This window comes from Microcebus murinus, chromosome 27 (assembly GCF_040939455.1).
Source record: "Microcebus murinus isolate Inina chromosome 27, M.murinus_Inina_mat1.0, whole genome shotgun sequence".
Taxonomy (NCBI): Eukaryota; Metazoa; Chordata; class Mammalia; order Primates; family Cheirogaleidae; genus Microcebus; species Microcebus murinus.
In genome coordinates, this window is record NC_134130.1 from 8,773,070 (window position 1) to 8,792,321 (window position 19,252).

The following is a 19,252-nucleotide window of genomic DNA, read 5'->3' on the forward strand; positions in this document are numbered from 1 at the left end:
GGCATGAGTTTGGAATCATGCACGCTAAATTTGAGTTGTTTGCCAATATCCAAATGAAGATACCCAATGGACGCATGGGTACCTAGAGACTGGACCCAGCAGAGATCTGGAATTCAGATAAGCACATATTATCAATTTAGTGTTAAAATAAGATTATGTTTTCCTAGATGTCACTAAGCCTTTATTCTACTGACTGTGAAAAGCCACACTTTTCTAGAGTCATGACTGTCATAAGGTCAAGAATTCTAGGTCAGCTTACCTAGTGCAAAGGTTCATTTTGTCTCACAGAATTTGGCAAGTTTAGATAGTTCATTGAAGGGATCTGTTCCTATTTGTGCTGCCATTGTTGTTTTTAGTTTTTTTTTTTTTTTCTATTTTGGGTGGTTGTCACCATTTTACAGTGCCCAGTTCAAAGGGCGCCGTGGCAGGTGCTTCCTCACCTGCCAGAACCACAAAGTCCAGAACAACGCAGGGGCCACCACGGCACTGGGCCAGACTGGGGAGACCTGGGCATGTCGCTGTCGGTTTGTGAAGCAGTGTCAGGAATGGGGAGAGGTCAGGGAAGGCCTTGATGAGAAACAATCATGGGATCAAGTAACAAGGGGGCTCCTTGTGGATCCAATAAGTGAGTTCAGTGGGATAGTGCCTGTGATACCCAGATGTGACGAGGCCAGAGCAAATGGAACATGAGCAAGTGGAGGAAGAACATGTACTACTAATCAAAAGTCCTGGCTCTGAGGTGAAGGGAAGGCAGACATTTTACATTTGGCAAAATCAAATATTTAATTGTATTGATCTTTGAATGCAGCCAGAATCTAGTATTCTGCCCTGTAAGTATGTTGCTAATAAAAGAATAAATAAATGAGTGATTTTGAGCTACTGTCCTTTCAAAATAATTAGGGTTTGACAAGAAAGTATCTTCAGATTCCTCTTGGAGATTAAATTTCTCACCTTCTAGTCATTTCACACTAGAATTGTTTTAAATGTGATGTGTATGTGCGTTTGCTTGTTTTAAAAAATCCTGGATATTTTCTGACTTATAGCAGCTAGGTGAGAGGTACCAATGGTATCAGAAAGTAAGGATCACTTGTTATCTAGTGTACCGGCCAAGGGTTCTGTTTAACATATGTGAATTTTACGAAATTTGTTCGAAACTCATAATCCTGGGACAGAGTCATTTAGATGAAACTTGAAAAAACAAAGTATCAATGAAGCAGTTAAATAAAGATCCCTGTCATGAGTAACCTAGTGACAGAATAAATTGATTAACATAAAATGTTTTTAACAAATTCTTAAAATTAGGAGATTTAATTTGGGCTCAAGTATTAAAAGGATTGGAGGGGCAAGCGTCCTATTGGAGAGTGTTCATGTCTGAGCCCTGGGAGTGCTGTGGGCTGGGTCCCCTCTCCACGGTGGTGTCTGCATGGCCCGCGGTGGTGTCTGTCCAGCCGTGCCTGAGTCTCTTCTTGAAGTAGCACAGAGCTGCCCATGTGGTGGCCAGGATCTGAGCATGCGAGGAGTGGTGGCACAGGGCTGACTCTGCGACTTTCCGTTTTCCTTTATTTGTAGGTGAGCGTCCCTATCAGTGCCCTTACTGTGAAAAAGGATTCAGTAAAAATGACGGACTGAAGATGCACATTCGTACTCACACCAGGGTAAGATTCTCATTCCTATCGATCGGATAAACCATACTTATTTTTCAAAGAACTATATTGAGCTTTACCTGAGAAAATAAAGGTGATCTATCTGAAATGATATGTTTCTATTGATGAAGGACATTGGAGGATGTTTTTAAAGGCAAAACAATGGAAAAGAAAAAGAAAAACAGAAATTCAAATCCCAAAGGGTTCCCTGTTCTTTGAATTGTGAATTAATTTTCTGGAATCATAAATGACAAACTGCCAGATTAACAGACTTTCACATTTAACATATAAAGGGTTTACCTTTTAGACTATTCAATAATAGGAACATGTTTCGAGTAGAGGCCAGTCTGTCAGCATTTGGCCATGAATACTTACGAGCAAGTATAATGACAGGAGGAGTGTTTCAGGTCATTTAAATGAAAGGAGAGTACATGCGTGGTGCTTGTTTTTCCATTCTTGAGATATTTCACTTAGTAGAATGGGTTCCAGCTCTATCCAGGAAAATGCAAGAGGTGCTATATCACCATTATTTCTTAAAGCTGAACACCTCAGTGGACATGTAGGAATAACATTTATCGGGTGTCGGGCAGGTGGGAGGGGGGAGGAGGGGATGGGTATATACAAACACAATGAGTGAGATGTGCAACGTTTGGGGGATGGTCACGCTTGAAGCTCTGACTCCAGGGGGGAGAGGGGGCATGGGAGGGGGTGTGATATTTCCAATTCAATTAATTTGTTTCTTTACTTTGTTTTAATTTGATGTTATTAGTGAGAATAATACATATAGTTAAGAAAAATACAAAAATAAACATGAAGAACACTAATTACATGCTAGGTATTCTGTTAGGCCTTCAAGTTTAATCATTCATTTAAGCCTCACAACAGTTCTATGAAGTAGTTATCATTACTACCCCTTTTTGAAAAATGAGAAACTCAGGCCCAACAAGTAAGCGACAGAGTTGGGATTTGAACCTGGCATCCTGGGTACAGAGACCGTCCTCCACTTTTTTGCCTTTTATTGAATTGAATATTTTCTCATTCCACTGACTCATGTACTTTCCTGTATATTTTCAAACTAAACAAATTATAGTAAAGACCCCAAACTTAAAAGTCTCATGTTCCTTTGAATTTTGGAACCTTTACTCTGAGATCCCATCACTGTCACCCAGGTGTTCAGCCGCAGATGAATGGCACCTTGTCAGGGTCTTCAAGAATTAAGTGTGCAAAAAGAAAATAAATTCCAGCTTTTGATGAAGGGAACTCCAGAGAATGCATAGACCAGAAGCACCAGACTGCAGCTAGGATCCCACACAATGGAGGAGAGCGCCGTCAAAGGGACAGGGTAGATAAATACAAACTTTTTGGGTTTTACCTCAAACTTTTCTTTAATCTTCCTCTTTCATGCATTTTTTACATTTTACCCAGTTTTAGTTTTGAAATCCTGTTTCTTAAGTACTGAATAAGTACAGATATTCTTTGCATATTAGTCCAGCGTTTCAAAAGCATTTTAAGATTATCAGCTAGTACACCTGTAATCCCAGCACTCTGGGAGGCCGAGGAGGGAGGATTGCTCAAGGTCAGGAGTTCGAGACCAGGCTGAGCAAGAGCGAGACCCCATCTCTACTAAAAATAGAAAGAAATTAATTGGCCAACTAAAAATGTATAGAAAAAATTAGCTGGGCATGGTGGCGCATGCCTGTAGTCCCAGCTACTCAGGAGGCTGAGGCAGGAGGATCACTTGAGCCCAGGAGTTTGAGGTTGCTGTGAGCTAGGCTGACACCATGGCATTCTAGCCCAGGCAACAGTGAGACTTTGTCTCAAAAAAAAAAAAAAAAAAAGATTATCAGCTAGTACAATAAAATTAATATCAAGAATCAAAAGAGATTTTTTTAAAGAGCATTCTAAAGGAGCATCCTCTGCAAGGTCGTGTTTTCCCAGTATTATTTGTGTTTTGTAAGACTCTTTTTTTTTTTTTTTTGCTTTAAAAAATGTTTTTTGTTGTTAAAAAAAAGACACTATTACATTTGGACCATAACATATTTCAGTTTCAATTTTGTATTCACTTTACATCGAGCATTTAGATTGTTCTTAGACATATTTTGTCCTATTTCAAGATCTTTTAATCCCATTACAACAATAGCAATAGCAAAAAATTATACAATTCGGTGAGTTGCAGCTTTAGGAAGCTTTAGTGAGACTGCACACAGTGCTGTGTTGTGCCTGCACCCCGGATTTACATGCTGTGGGAACTGCATGAACATCCTGGAGAAGGAACACAAAGCCATTTCTCTCTGGGTATAGTCTGTAGAGTCCAGTAAGACTCTCAAGTGCCAGAGATAATTTTGCTAAAATCCAAATTTTGCTAAAAGGCAAACACTCATAGACCTTTTGTGAAGAGTCTGGGGCTTGAGGCCAAGGGCAGTGATTTATTCATTTCCTTCAGTATATTCTCGTTATTTTCTGCTTTCAGCTTGTTGACGATGTGGTGCCTGCCTATGTTTTTCTTTGTATGTATCCAGCTTAGATCAATAGTCTGTTATCTTTAGTTAAATTTCAGAAAATTATTGGCCATTTTTTCCCCCAGATATTTCTTTGGTCCCTTTCTGTTTGTCTTCTATGAGACACCAGTTATATTTGTTAGAATATTAGATATCATCCCAGAGTTCGTGGTTACTTTATTTTCTTTTTGTTTTGTTTTTGTATCTCAGTGTTTTTTTCTTTGTGTCATTATGTTTCTAATTTCTCTTGACATAATTTCAGTTCCACTGATTCTTTCCTCTGTTATGCCCCGTCTGACTATTGAAGGATTTCATCTTTGATATCATATTTTTCATATCTACCACTTCCATTTAGATTTTTTTAGAGGGGTTGATACTTTTTAGTATGTATTTATTTCAGCATATATGGAGGTACAAATGTTAAGGTTACATATATTGCCTTTGACTCCTCTCCTTCCTTGAGTCAGAGCTTCAAGCATGTCCATCCTCCATTTAGCTTTTTAAAAATAGTTTCAATATTTCTGTTGAAATTGCCCATTTATTCATCCATGTGGTCTACCTTTTTCACTAGATTATTTGACATTAATTATAGTAATTTTTAATTCTCTAATATTTCTACCATCTGGGCCATCTTTGGATCTTATTGTCTTGACTGTTCTATCTCTTGATAATGGGGGGAGCTGGGTGGTTGCTTTTTATGTGTTACATAACTTATGATTGAATGCCTGTTATTTTGCGTAGAAGAATAATAGAGAGTAAGGCATAGACTATTTATGCCTGGAAATAGGTGCACACCTCTTTTTCTGCCAAGCCATTACTGTAAGGGGTTGAGCCAATCTAGTCAGTAGTTGAGCTAAATTTGAGTTTTGTTGTTGCTATGGTTACCACAGGTTTTAAGCTTCTCTAGGGCTGCTGTTACCTGTCTTTGTGCGAGGCCTGGAGGCCTTAAGAGTTTTTCTTAGGGAGTCTTCCTCACTGTCAGGCTTTGGCAGACCCTGTGTGCCTTTGTCCTTCCTTGGCAGCAGTCTTCTGGCACTTGTTACTCGGCACAAGACTTGGGTGGGCCAGACGGCTTTCTTGGGGCCCTTGCTCTAGTGTGAGAGTTAGGCAGGTCCCCTGCATGTGAGCCTTGGGGTTGCAGCGTCCTCAGCATTTCTGCCCCTCCCCCGGTAACGGAGGACCTCTGACTCTGGCTCCATTCAGGGTTGACAGCTACAGTGTCCTGACCACATGTGGTGGCTCTTTAAATTTAAATTTTAATTAGCTGAAATTAAATAAAATTTAAAATTTACTTTTTCAGTAATACTAGCCACTTTACAGGCACATGTGGCTAGTGGTTACCGTGTTGGACAGCACAGATAGGGAACATCTTGGTCAGCACAGGAAGGTCTATTGGACAGCACAGGTCTGGGGGGCAGGTGGGTTTCCCAGTCCTCCTCCAGGTGAGCTCCACCTTCTGCCAGCGGAGGGCTTGGGCGAAGGTGACATCCCTGCTCTTCTTCCTGTAGCAGCAGCCCTCCCCTGGGGACCGCTGGGCTTCCTGGGCAAGAGCAGGTTTTCTGCCCCTTCCCTCGGTCAGCGTAGGGCGTGGGTGTCGGCAGGGTTGTGTCCCTCTCCAGAGGCAGGGGGCCTTTGCCTGGGACCAGAACACCTGGAGGGTTTCTGTCCCACCCCGCAGCAGAGGGATTTTCCTTCCTGTCCCAGCAGGGTGAGGGCTGGGACATGGCAGGGGTCTCACCCTCACTCAGAGGCAAAAGGCTGTTTCTGTACGAGAAGGGTCCGTGGCCTCAGGGGTTTTGTGTTTTTTCCTGGCAGTGGCTGCTGATCACCCGTGCTCACATGGGAACAGAAAATGGGCGGGTCCTGCTAGTCCTCCTCCTGCACCCGCAAACCTGGCCGGGGCATGGCGGGGCTCAACGGCATGCGGCCTGCCTCCTCCCGATAGAGCCAATGAACCAAAGGTCACCACCTCCCTCTTCTCTGACAAGGGGGAAGTGGTGACATTCGGTTCATCTGATTGATTGTCTTGTGACCTTAGCTCACCAAATATTTCATGACCTTAGGCTCAAAAAAAAAAAAGATTATAAATGATTCAGTCTTTTTGTCATTGTCAGGGTAGGGGTGATATTCTTTGTGGCTTTCCACATCCTGGAAGTAGTAATTTATTCTTTGACTGTCTAGGGTTTTTTGGGATAACTTCTTTCACCTAATGGCTCTGGATTAATTTACTGCTTGGAAACTGATACAAGCAGAAATTCTTGCACTTCAGCCAGGGAAGCACCTCTATCAAGAGGTCCCACGTGCACTTAGGCCACCTAGCGATGGTTTCTGCAAAGGGTTCTGTTTCCAACGATGTGGGCAGAGCCTGCAGGGCTCAGGCAGGGCTCAGTGAGCTGCCCTCTAGGCTGTGGCATCTCTACCCAGGTCTGCCTTCCCACCCCACTCCTGCACTTTGTCTTTTGCCTGGGCGAAGGAGGAGGTGGCTGTTTGGAGGGGCAGGTCCTCAGGTCCTCTTCTGGGAAGATTTTGTTAGTTTGCACACCATGGATTGATTCCAACCAAGACTTATAAACCACCTTAAGAGGAGATACGCACTTTCCCCGGGCTCTTTGTTCCTGGGGCAGCTCCAGCCAGGCCGCCAGACCCTGCCTCCTGGTCGCCGTGCTCTGTGTTTGCAAGCCTTCTTGACCACTGCAGACTGTGTCTGAGGTAGGTACGTGCCAGTTGCTTAACTCTGAGTGTGCAGTGCCTGAAATCCATCTCAGCAGGTTCTCAGGAACTATGGGTCATCTGGAAATTATGGAATTTATGTTTGTATTGTTTTAGACACCTTGAGCCAAAACAGTTGCTCAGTGAGTTGGGGCACAAGCTCGTAACTATCCATCTTGTAAACATTAGGTTCAAAAGAAATTGTTGTTTGTAACCATTTACCAGAGAAAGCTTCGTGTCTTGTGTAATTACTTTTGATTTCAACATGGAAGGCACCTGGACTCATTAGAAAGTTATTCCAGAAACTCTGTGTTTTGAACACCACATCAAACACCCAATTAGCTTGCACAAGTTGTCAGGTTTCTAAGATCACAGCTGTTTGTAGAAACAGCCAGATCAGTTCTTACAGGATTAAAATGGAATTGCCCGTGGTTACAAATAACAAGTCTGTTATGTTGTTTTATATTCTGTTAATTTTCTTTCATGAATCTTCCTGTCCCAGATCCTCAGGTTGTTCAGATTTTAGGTCTGGGTTTAGCAGACCTTTGCCCTTTGCCCTTTTCCCCAGCACTTTGCAGTGCGAGCCTGCGGCTGTAAGCCCGTACTGGGGTGGGGTGCCTGGGCATCAGGCATCGCTGGGTTTATCTAGAGGCTTTGGGTGGTATATTGATGTAGCGTTTGAACACTGTCCAAAAGATTTTGACCAGTGCATCAAGCTGATGAACTGTGTGGGTGCAGTGAAAGTGTGATGTTGAAGGAAAAAGAAAAGAGTTCATTCTAGGTGGACCAAGATGTTAGGGCAAGAGGAGCGAGGCATACATGCTAACGGGAGGAAAAGGCAAGAGAATTTCCCTAGCTTCAGGAACACTGTATAGGGTACATGTAGCCTTGGTTCATAACAGAAAATAATCTTTTAAGGGTGAAAATCAGCTCGGGATCCTCTTGAACACATTACGAGGCGTGTGTACAAAGCTTGGGATACAGATGCAAAAGCAAGTCTCTTGAGTCAGGGAGAGGAAGGGTGAATAGATTTCAGGAAATGCTGGAGAGAGAGGGTGATATGTGAGTTGAGTTTGGAGGAGTGTGGCGGGGGGCATGCCAGGCAGATGTGATGGCATGAGTAATGTGAGAGAAGTGCCTGCAGATGCCGTCAGGGTGGCCTATGACGGTGACTAGATCTGAGGATGCATGTTGAAGGATGACTGGAGTGGAGACAGACTGGGACTGAGAAGTTGGTACAAAGTCTGTTGTATGGGTGTGGTTTGGTTTGGAGTAGAGGAGTGACATATCAGTGCTGTCCCTTAGAAAGGTTGCTTTGAAGTCACTCTCCAGTGAGAACTGAAAGAGGCAGCTCTCAGGTAAGGGAGGCCTGGTAAGGAGGCGTGCTGGAGCCAGGGCAGCGGGGACCCACACCAGGTGCCATGGACTCTGAAAATAGGGAACATGCGTTCAAGACACCTTTGAGGTAAGTGTTGACAAAGTGTGCATGTGTATTAGGTGTAGCTAATGAAGAATAGAGAAGAGTCACAGATGAACATAGGATGCCTAGAAGGGGCACTTTGGGGCATTGTGATGTTCCACGTGGCATCAGGAAGGGCAGCTTGTAGTAGAGCAGAAGTGAGGGAAAGCAAGGATGGGCTGAGTTCACACTTGAGCCGGCTAGGTACTTGAGGATCATACGCAGCTATTTCTGCTTTTATATCTAGCTAAGAAGAAGGGATTAAACACAAGTTTTATAACCTTTAAAAATAGCTATTATAATCTTAAAGAAAATGTAAAATTTTTAAAAATTTCTAAACTTCATCAGCTTTTACACTATGGGGACTAGAGGGATCTGGCTCACGGCCACTGTTTGAAAACATCTTTGATTTGATTTTGGAATAGGTAAATCTTTTATTGTTCCTAGAACCCACATATTTCTTGGGGAATTTTACATGCATTGCCAAACAAATCATATAAGATAAATGACTTTAAAATACCATTGTATTATATTTGGCTCAAACTATATACCTGCATGAAATTGAGCATTCTTTTCCCATCACAATAAGCTGCTTTTCCTTTGTAAAGGAAAAATCAGACCATTTGAAAAATCACTTCCTTTCCAAGGACTGACAGCATCATTTCCCCTTTTCTTTTTCTTCTTTTCTCTTTTGTGAAGATTCTTTCTGATGGTCAGCCCTCTTGGAAGGGCACCCTTTGTTCTTATTCTGTACGTAACATGTGCCATGAGCCAGTCTGCTCTCTTAAAATCACCAGCAAAGAAATTTTACATTTTCTAGTTAGGTATACTTACTCATCTGGCATGCCAAATGATACTCTTAAAATAAGGACTTTTGGTCTAGGTATTCTAGATCATGATGATTGATCTTTGGGTTTCTATCGGCTATGTAAGAGGAGAAAAATTTTTAAAAAATTGGATTTCATTCTCTTGATGGATTTATTGGGTTGGTTAATGATCCCATGTGAAAATAGACAAACCTCTTTTGTGGAATTAAATTCTGTTTCACTATATTTATTTAGGGTTACCAGAGTAGTGTTATATTGATGTGAGGGACTAAACTGACCCCCGAGTATCAAATGTTATTTTTCTATGGAATTTTTTAATGGCACTTGCCTTCTCATCCAACATGTCTGTGCCCAACTTGAGATATTTGGGTGGGAAGGGAAGCTAACGCCACCATGTAAACACATTGTGTTGGAGCAACGGTGTGATGAGGTGGTCTCCAAGATAGTGCCATCAACCCCTCCCCTCCCTGCGTGCGCGTGCTGCTCTCTACGTCAACAGGTGAAGTCTAATATCTCTTTCCTTGAATCGGAGCTGGGTGCAAGGACTTGCTTGACCAACAGAATGCAGCAGAAGTGATATTCTAGAACCTCAGAGGCCAGGTCATAAGAAGCTTGGTAGCTTTTGCTGTGGCTCTTGAGGTTCAGTCCTTCCGCACCCCATCACTTGGCATACTTGTCATTATTTTGTTGCTTAAAATAATGTCCTTAGTGTTCATCTTGCCTGACAGACACAGGGAGGGCCTGTGACACCACAGACTCCACACATAGCAGGCACATCACAAATATCGACTGAATGCACCTACTCTCTCATCTTCGAGCCTTCTTTGATGAAGCAAGAATTAAACCAATGATAGACTCCCAGCTCCACTGAGGGTAGAGGCCCGGTCTGATTTGTTCGCTGCTGTATCCCACTTCATAGCACGCTGGAGTCATTTAATAAATGTTTCTTGGCCGGGCGCGGTGGCTCATGCCTGTAATCCTAGCACTCTGGGAGGTTGAGGAGGGAGGATCGTTTGAGCTCAGGAGTTCCAGACCAGCCTGAGCAAGAACGAGACCCCATCTCTACTAAAAATAGAAAAAATTACTTGGCCAACTAAAACTATATAGAAAACATTAGGTGGCCCATGCCGGTAGTCCCAGCTACTTGGGAGGCTAAGGCAGGAGGATCGCTTGAGCCCAGGAGTTAGAGGTTGCTGTGAGCTAGGCTGATGCCATGGCACTCTAGTCTTGGCAACAGAGCGAGACTCTGTCTCAATAAATAAATAAATATTTCTTGAATAAATGAATGAATGGATTCATATGTCTCATCTAGCTGTGTATTTGCTGAGTTCATTTGATAAATGGAACACAGTTCACTTCTAATATAATTTCACTTCATTAATCCAACACACCTGGTAATGTACTAGGTGGTAGGCACGTAGCGGTTGAGGAAAAAAAGAGGTGTAAGATACAGTTCTATCCACACAGGAGTCACTGTCTAAAAAGGAGAAACATATAAACAGATTATAACAGTAAGTTTGCTAAATTCAAAAACAAAGGTTTGTGTGTTTTTGAACAGCTTCAGTCAAGAAGTGTTAAAAAAGTAGAAACCCTTAAACAGGGAACGTCCCAACCAACCATCCAGTCATGGGGGGAGCCCACCCGTGATTGAGTTTGCTGGACCACCAACCCCAGCTATAAGAATTACATTCCTAGTGTCCCAAGACAAATATTCTAATTTTAATACTACTAGATATTTAATATTACTAGATACTACTAGATAACCCAGTTTTAGACTCTTTGGTTGTCACTTGAAAAGGATTGAAGAGAAAATGTTATGATGGTGACAACTTATTCACTTCAGTCATCCCAAGATCACACCAACATTTAAATAAATCACACAAGGCCTGTGATTTATTTAAAAAGAATGCTCTTGGCCGGGCGCGGTGGCTCACGCCTGTAATCCTAGCACTCTGGGAGGCCGAGGTGGGAGGATCGTTTGAGCTCAGGAGTTCGAGACCAGCCTGAGCAAGAGTGACATCCTGTTTCTACTAAAAAAAATAGAAAGAAATTAGCTGGACAACTAAAAATATATAGAAAAAATTAGCCGGGCATGGTGGTACATACCTGTAGTCCTAGCTACTCGGGAGGCTGAGGCAGGAGGATCGCTTGAGCCCAGGAGTCTGAGGTTGCTGTGAGCTAGGCTGACACCAGGGCTCTCTAGCCCAGGCAAGAGAGTGAGACTCTGTCTCACAAAAACGAAAGAAAGAAAGAAAGAAAGAGAGAGAGAGAGAGAGAGAGAGAGAGAGAGAGAGAGAGAGAGAGAGAGAGAGAAAGAAAGAAAGAAAGAAAGAAAGAAAGAAAGAAAGAAAGAAAGAAAGAAAGAAAGAAAGAAAGAAAGAAAGAAAGAAAGAAAGAAAGAAAGAAAGAAAGAAAGAGGGAGGGAGGGAGGGAGGGAGGGAGGGAGGGAGGGAGGGAGGGAGGGAGGGAGGGAGGAAGGAAGGCTCTTAATTTAATTTATTTGTTCAGATTTCAGTGTTATATAAGGATGGGAAGGAAGGAAGGAAGGAAGGAAGGAAGGAAGGAAGGAAGGAAGGAAGGAAGGAAGGAAGGAAGGAAGGAAGGAAGGAAGGAAGGAAGGAAGGAAGGAAAGAATGCTCTTAATTTAATTTATTTGTTCAGATTTCAGTGTTATATAAGGATGTGAAGTTGTGCTTCGTGGGTTGCTGAGAAGCCCAGCGTGGCACAGCCCACATGTGTGTTGATGAGCACTGGGACACGAGGTAGGGGCTAAGGTGTGTGTCAGAACTGTGAGGTGCTGTCTGTGCCGAGCCAGGGACAGAGGTTGAATCTGGAGGTGGCACTGAGTCTACACAGGCTTTTACTGGTTTCCCAGCGGGGGAATGAAATAATAAGACAAGCAGTCATACTCGCTGTTCCCTGTTTGTTCCAAATACAAATCTATGAAATAAAGACAAATGCTTACGCCAAGCAACTCTGTCCCCTGATCTTTTAAAAAAACTTTTATATCACATTTTTTTTACATTGCAAAAATAGTCTTACAGGTTGTGATTAATAAAATTATAACTAATACAATTATTACAGCTAAAGGTATAATTATTGCTACTACTAATGAGAGAAAAGAATATAAGGCTCAACATTTCTGAAGTTTCTTCACTATTCATGACCTATTTTGATTGCAGTCTATGGTCATAGAATATCATGGCCAGAAAGCACGTCAATTGATCCAATTCCTTCATTTAAAAAAAATGAGGGAATTTAAGTCAAAAAATGTTAAAAACTTAGTATAGCTAGTTATACCAGGAACATTTGTTTCTCCACGCAAGCTCTTCTATAACATTATTTTGCCTTAAATCCATCTGGTTGTGAAATTAAAGGGAAACTGATTAATAATTTAGGTTAAGGAGCAGGAATATTATACTATTTATAGTATATTTAGTATTTTGACCTCTGGTAATATTTTATGTAAAATTATTACTTCTTTTAAAAATATTCCATTGTGAACTGACCTACTATGATATTTTGCATTTTGTTACCTCTGAGACCAAAGTTATTTTCAAGCAGTATTTCAGTTTCAAAATATAAGTTACTAGGAATATAAAATTTACTTAATGATTGGGAATTTATGTTTCTTGTTACTATTGGAATTTGTCTTATATGTAGGATTAAAGGCCTTCTAAATAGATCTTAATTAATGTGCAAAGGATAAAGTTTCTTAAAATGTATAAAACAAATTAAATCATGTGATAATTTAATATTTGATATAAATGAGTACATTTTAGAATGAATATTTATGAATGAATATTTATTTAGAATGAATATATACTGTGCATTGAGTTAGGTATATATTAATACAATTTGTACTCTAATCAAGAAATTGTTCCCAATAATCATGTCAACTATATATAATATACTTGGTCTTAAGAAGAGAAAAACAGAAAATAGATCTTTGTTATTACAATGAGAACAGTTACATGGCTGGATACTTTCTGGACAGCTCTCTTACATTATTATTAGCTGAAGTCCATAGTTCACATTAGAGTTCGCTCTTTGTGATGCATGCTCTATGGGCTTTGCCAAATATATAGTGATATGTACCCACCATCGCAATATCACACAGAGTAGTGTCACTGTCCTAAAACTTTTCTCTCCTCCACACATTCATCTCTCCCTCCCTATAACCCCTGGCAACCATCTTTTTATTGTCTTCATGGTTTTGCCTTTTCCAAAATGTCATATAGTTGAGATCATGCAGCATGTTTGCTTCCAAGTTTTAACAATTGTGAATAAAGCTGCTATAAACATTCATGCACAAGTTTTCTTGTGAACATAAATTTCAACTCAAAAAAAAATAGATCTTATAACTTCTACATTTTTCTGTTCAGCTGCCAATCTTTTAGAGATAATTTCCATGTATTCAAGACTGGAGAAGTTCTTCTTAATCCACACAAACTCTCACCCTTATCTTGAGATGGCTCAGCATCCAGTTGATCACCACAGCAGATACACTAAGGGTGTGGTCATGGTCTTGACTGCCTCAGCCCTAGTAACCATTTCAGCTTCAGCCACCACTTACAGAATTATGTCCCAATCATTTTCAACCACCTCAGTGTCAGGAATTGCTTCTGTTGCTAGTCATAGAGACTTAACCTTGGTGTTTTAAGCACAAAGGGGTTTATTCGTAACGGCCCAGAGCTGGGCAGTGCAGGGCTAGTTTGGCAGCTCTACAGAGTGATCAGGGCTCCCTTTATTTTTCTGTTTCTCCATTCATAGCGTGTGGCTTCCATGATCAAGGTTCCAGTGTGACTCAAGATGTATGTTGGTATTCCAGCCATCACATCCTCATTCCAGGCAACAGGAAGGAGGAGGCGGGAGAGGCAACAGGATGTGTGCCCAAGCTGATCGCATGTCCTTTAGGAAGCTTTCTGGAAGTCTCACCCAACAACTTCCACTTACGTTCATTGGCCAGAACTGCGGCACATGGCCACACTCACTTAGCTGTAAGGAATTCTGGAACTATCATCTTTTCTTAAGCTTGTTGCCCCACCAGATAGAATTAGTTTCTGTTAGTGAAAAAAAGGGAAAAATATAAGGGAGCTATTTCTCCAGTATTATCTGCTGGCCCAAATTTGTACCCTTCTCTTTCTGGACTCTTTTTGGTTTTATTCTCGGTTTAACTGCAATGTCTTCTGCTTTACTGTCTCGCTTCCTACCCATAAGTAAGTTAAAAAACAAAGAAAGATCCCCTGCTGAGTTAAATCACTTGCTTCATTATTTTCTGACCATCTCATCTCATAGCTGGGTCAATGTGCTGTCGTCCCATTGTACACTGTACCGTCCTGACCTGAGTAGGTATCACTTTCTCCCTCAAATTACACACCCTTTGAGAAACGTCTTGCTCATGGTTGGAACTGTAGGGCCTACTTGACTGCCTGGCACAGAGCAGGAGCTCCTTAGGTATTTGCAAAGTACCAGAGTCCATATTCAAGTGCAAATCACAGGGCTTTAAGTCAGTGGTATTTTAATTCATCTGTCTGTTTATTTCCCAGGCCTGCTGCCAGGGAAACTCTAGAGACTTCTGATAGATCTAAACCTGTTCTGGTGTAGGGGTCTGGGCAGAGCGGTGTCAGAGAACAACTCCCTCTCTCTGGCTTGGGCAGCCCCATTTGCAATTGTGTATAGTTTCAGGGATGTCTATTGAACTCCTTTGTGTGAACTTAGTTTATCAACAAAGAGTATATGTAGAGCAGTTTGCAGATTTAGCTATAATAAAACTCTAAAAATATTTAGCATTTAAGCTGATTGTTGCTTCAGCACCACTGTATTATCTTTAGACTTTAATAATATACTTCAGGACTTAAAGGAAAGTACATGCTGTCTGAAATACATATAAAGACAGTTTTTCTTTGTTTTTATGATAGGCAATATACAATTAATCTTTAAAAGAAATGAGTGCATTATTCTTAGAAAAGGAATACATTTTTCTGTACTATTTTTTTTGAAACAGACTTTTATATTCATCTCGCACCCTGTTCATAGAGTTTTAATTACTAAAATATCACCCGAATCTTGAAATAAAGAATTATTTATAGGTAGGTCCTACTCATGTATTTCCAGAACAATGCTATGTTGAAGTTCATACATAATTTTCCTTCTTCATAAAGTCACACAGTTATATTTTCATGATATGTGTGCCTTTTTCAATTTGGAATTACGCTATTTGTTCATATGCATATTGCAATAATAAATAGAGGAAAGTAGGTTAATATAATACATAAAATATCCTTATTGAGTTCCTATGTGCCAGGCATTAAGACAAGCAAAATCCTGTGACATGGGTGTCACATCCCTTGTTACAAATGAGGACAGTGAGGCTTAGTGAGGGCAAGTAGCTTGTCCCACATCTAAGTAGTCATTACTGCCACGACCTTATTATTCTTTATTACTATGCATGCAGTCATTTAGACGTTCTGAACAGGATGGGTGGAATTTCATGGAAGACAATTTTTCCACTGACCAGCGGGGGCAGGGGGGACGCGGAGCTCAGGCGGTGGTGCAGGCCCAGTTCCTAAGAGGCCACCGACCAGTACCAGGCCGTGGGCCTGGGGTTAGGGACCACAGTTCTAAAGCATGATGGTCCATATTGCATGAACCAATCCTTTAGAAAAAAATCTAAGAAAACTGGTGTCTATTTCTCATTCAATGAAACAACAACTTCTTGCTGCTACATTATTTCTTGGGCCTATTGGACGTCCCCAGCGGGTGGTGATCAGGATTCCTGCTCTGACATTGCTCGGTGGAAAGTGCTCCAAGGTAACTGTCACGCAGACCCTTCACAGGATGTCCCTCAGTGGTACCAGTGTGACCTCTGCAGGCATTTTCACATCACTTGCAGTTTATGAGATATTTTCTTTGAAATATTGTTAATATTTTGAAAGCCACCAGAGAGATTTCACATGCCTTGTAATCCCTTCTATTTTAAGTGAAATTTCAATGTAGAGAGATGTACTTTTCACATTTTACACACATTCCTTGTATTGCAGTTTCTTTGCATCATTGGAAATCGAAATAGCATTTTCAATATGAGAGTTTTTCAGCTCTTTGAAGAAGGCTATTTTGGGTGTAATGTTTTTCCAGAAGATGCATCTAGGCCAGTAATGACTTTCAGGCCACACAGGCAGTTGATGCCACAGTGAGGCTGTGCGAGTTACGGCTTTGGGGACCTGTGAGGCCTCTCGGTCACTCGGCTGTCCTTTCAAGGTGGTTGTGGGTTTTTTTTTTTAAATGCTTTGATTTCAGTATTTCTAGGTATTATAGTGAAATATACTGTTAAAAATCATGAAGGAAACAGAGGACCTTAAAGGTCATTTGATCTTCAGCATAAAATATAGTTATGGATCTTTCTCTCTTTTCCATAAAAAAGGTGTTACTCTTTGATTTCTTATTTTTTTTATTCAAAAACAGGCAGTAGTGGTTCTGAGAACATGAATATCCTTTATAATTTGACTGTCCAAAACCATACTTATAATGAAGTAAAAATCTGCATATCTTCAGAAACATCGAGGCTCCAGCTATGTTTGAGACTGAGTTTTTCTTGCTGTGTCAACCATAATTCATTAGAGAGAACATCATCTCGTTCGGGGGGGGGGTCCTACATATCTTTCTAGGTAGGCTTTCGTCCCCCTGCTTCTGAGAAATATTTAAACATACTAGTTATAAAATTGTATTCTTTGCCTTCAGTTTTTATCTTACCTTCAGTTCTGTTTTCAATTATAAATTACCTTTCTTCACCCCACATTTGGGCATTTTCCAGTCAAATCGTATTTCTTATGTGTATTTTCTCTTTAGTGTCTGTCCCCACAATGGAAAATCTGTAATGTAGATGTTAACTTTCTTAGGACCTCAGTTTTTCTCTAGAGCATATTTAAATATGAATATGAGAAGACTGATGCCATGTATCTAATGCAGCACCAGGCAGAATATGGCGGGGGCTTAGACGTTGCTGGGAAATGTTGATGGGAAAATGGAAGATCAGAATTTGCACATCAAGTTCCACGATGTCATATCCTTGTGAAATGAAAGCACGCATTCCCGTGAAGAAATCAAACTAATCTTTTTATTTTTATAAATATTTGGATATTATTAAATGTACCTAAATGTTCTCTGAAATTATCATTGCATAGAATCAGAATAAGAAAGAAAAAAATACACACATATATATATACACACACATACTTAATTTAGTATTCTATGTCATCATATATTCAAGTTTATAAATGGGAATAATAGGAACCAGAATTGAGAACAATCTCCCAAAGTGTATTTTCATCACCAAATGTTATTTATTTCTAGTGTGAAGACATAACAAACAGATGGATTATTAAAGTTTTTCTTTTCTTTTATAAAATTTTCTGATTTGCATGGGGCTCATTGCTCATGGCCTTGGAGCGGGATGGTGACAATGAACAGGATAGGTTACGGATTTGTGATTTGTTGTTCTGGAAGTCCTGAGGCTGGAGGAATGGGCAGGAGACCCTGGGGACTGGTAATTGGAGCTGAAGCCTTTCACCCAGGGTCCGTGGCTGAGCCAGGGCGGGTTGGAAGTGACACAAACCTTTCGTCTACAGACTGGTCGTTGTCAGGAAAGAAGTCTGCCAGTTGTCTGATGTTCCTTGCTGGCACTTTCAAAGTGCAGAGTACTTTTCTGCTTCAGCAAAAGGGGACAGACATTTGAGAACCCCCTAAGGTTTAGGGCTCCCTTTGAGGCTCACTGAGTGCCTGGCTAGCCAGCCTTGGACTGGACCCAGGTCTCAAATATCCTGGCATGTTCATGCCAGACACAGACTGGACCCCAGTCCAGAAATTCAGCACATCAGGGGAAACAGTTCCATAGGCTTTCCCAGGACTGGTGGCAATATGCAATACACTGAATTCCTTTTAAGTCAAACTTTTGTAATTATCTAATAAATCATACCTATATGCATACATATCTCATATGTACACATACACGTACGTACATACACCTTTCCTGGATACTGCTGTAGGTTGCTGTTTCGGCACCTCCATTTCAGTGGGTGAATGTACGTGGCTCACTGTGCCAGTATCAAGTTAGAATCAATGTTTCGCTGGAATGTGACGTGCCTGGCTGCTTCGGCCCCATCACGCGTGTTTGGCTTTGTAGAGGAAACAGAGTGAAGGGACTAAATTTAACATGTGTTTTTAGATACATAAGCAATATACCATGTCATTGCTCAAAAAATGACATTCCACCGAGAATGTCATTGCCCAAAAAATGACATTCCACTTTAACATGCAGGACAGTTTATCACCAAGTCATATATGACTTGATGACTAAATTTTGAATATTTTACATACTAAATTCTGTTTCTATTTCCCCATTGGCAGGACATGAGTTTTCCACATCTGTGCTGTGTGGAGCCTTGGCCAGTGCTGCACTGCCGCATGCGACAGTCTGTTCCTTTTCCTGCAGCTCTGGGCGTAAACGCACCAGAGGCCTGCTTTAGTCCTGTCCCACTCCCTTCTGTGTCTTAGGTGGTCAGGGTATGTCCTTTCATCCTTGTCTGGAGAGAGGCCCTTGGAGATAGGGTCGTACACTTCGTGGGTACAAACATGTACTCGCTGAATTCTCTCAGCATGTGGGCCTCATCGTGGCTCACTTCCTTTATGTACAAAATAGGAATTATATTAACTCAGTCTTCTGCCACGTGCGTCATTGACATTGACGTGACTTGGAGGATACCTGGCTACTAGCAGAAAAACAATTACACCTGCAATTATAAAAGGAATGGAACCAAATCACTAGGAGATCATTCCTGCATGTTAGCGGACTCTGAATGGTATATCTCAACCAAGGAACAAACAGTAAAGAATGAAAACAACCCAGAATCATCTCAGTGTGCACAGGAATGGTTCAAAATTGAGATCTGTGATTCCATGCGGTTCTCTCTGTATTGGAAACTGCCTTAATTCAGTTTTTTTCTTTTGCCTAATATATTCTGAGAGAATGAATTGAACAATTTCTGAGTAACCTGGATAGTTCATAAGTAGCTCTAGCTCTGTCAAAATGTTTTCCCTTAAAGTTAAACAAAGAAATAC

General features: G+C 41.1%; 1 protein-coding gene across 2 annotated transcripts in view; it reads left to right on the top strand.

Annotated features, from left to right (window-relative positions):
- Positions 1-19,252, top strand: part of PRDM5 (PR/SET domain 5) — a 170,806-nt gene that overhangs the window by 120,019 nt on the left and 31,535 nt on the right. For both annotated transcript variants that reach the window (XM_012745854.2, XM_012745856.2), the window contains one exon: positions 1,570-1,655. In XM_012745854.2, coding sequence (XP_012601308.1) covers positions 1,570-1,655 — 86 coding nt within the window. The remainder of the gene's footprint in view (positions 1-1,569; positions 1,656-19,252) is intronic.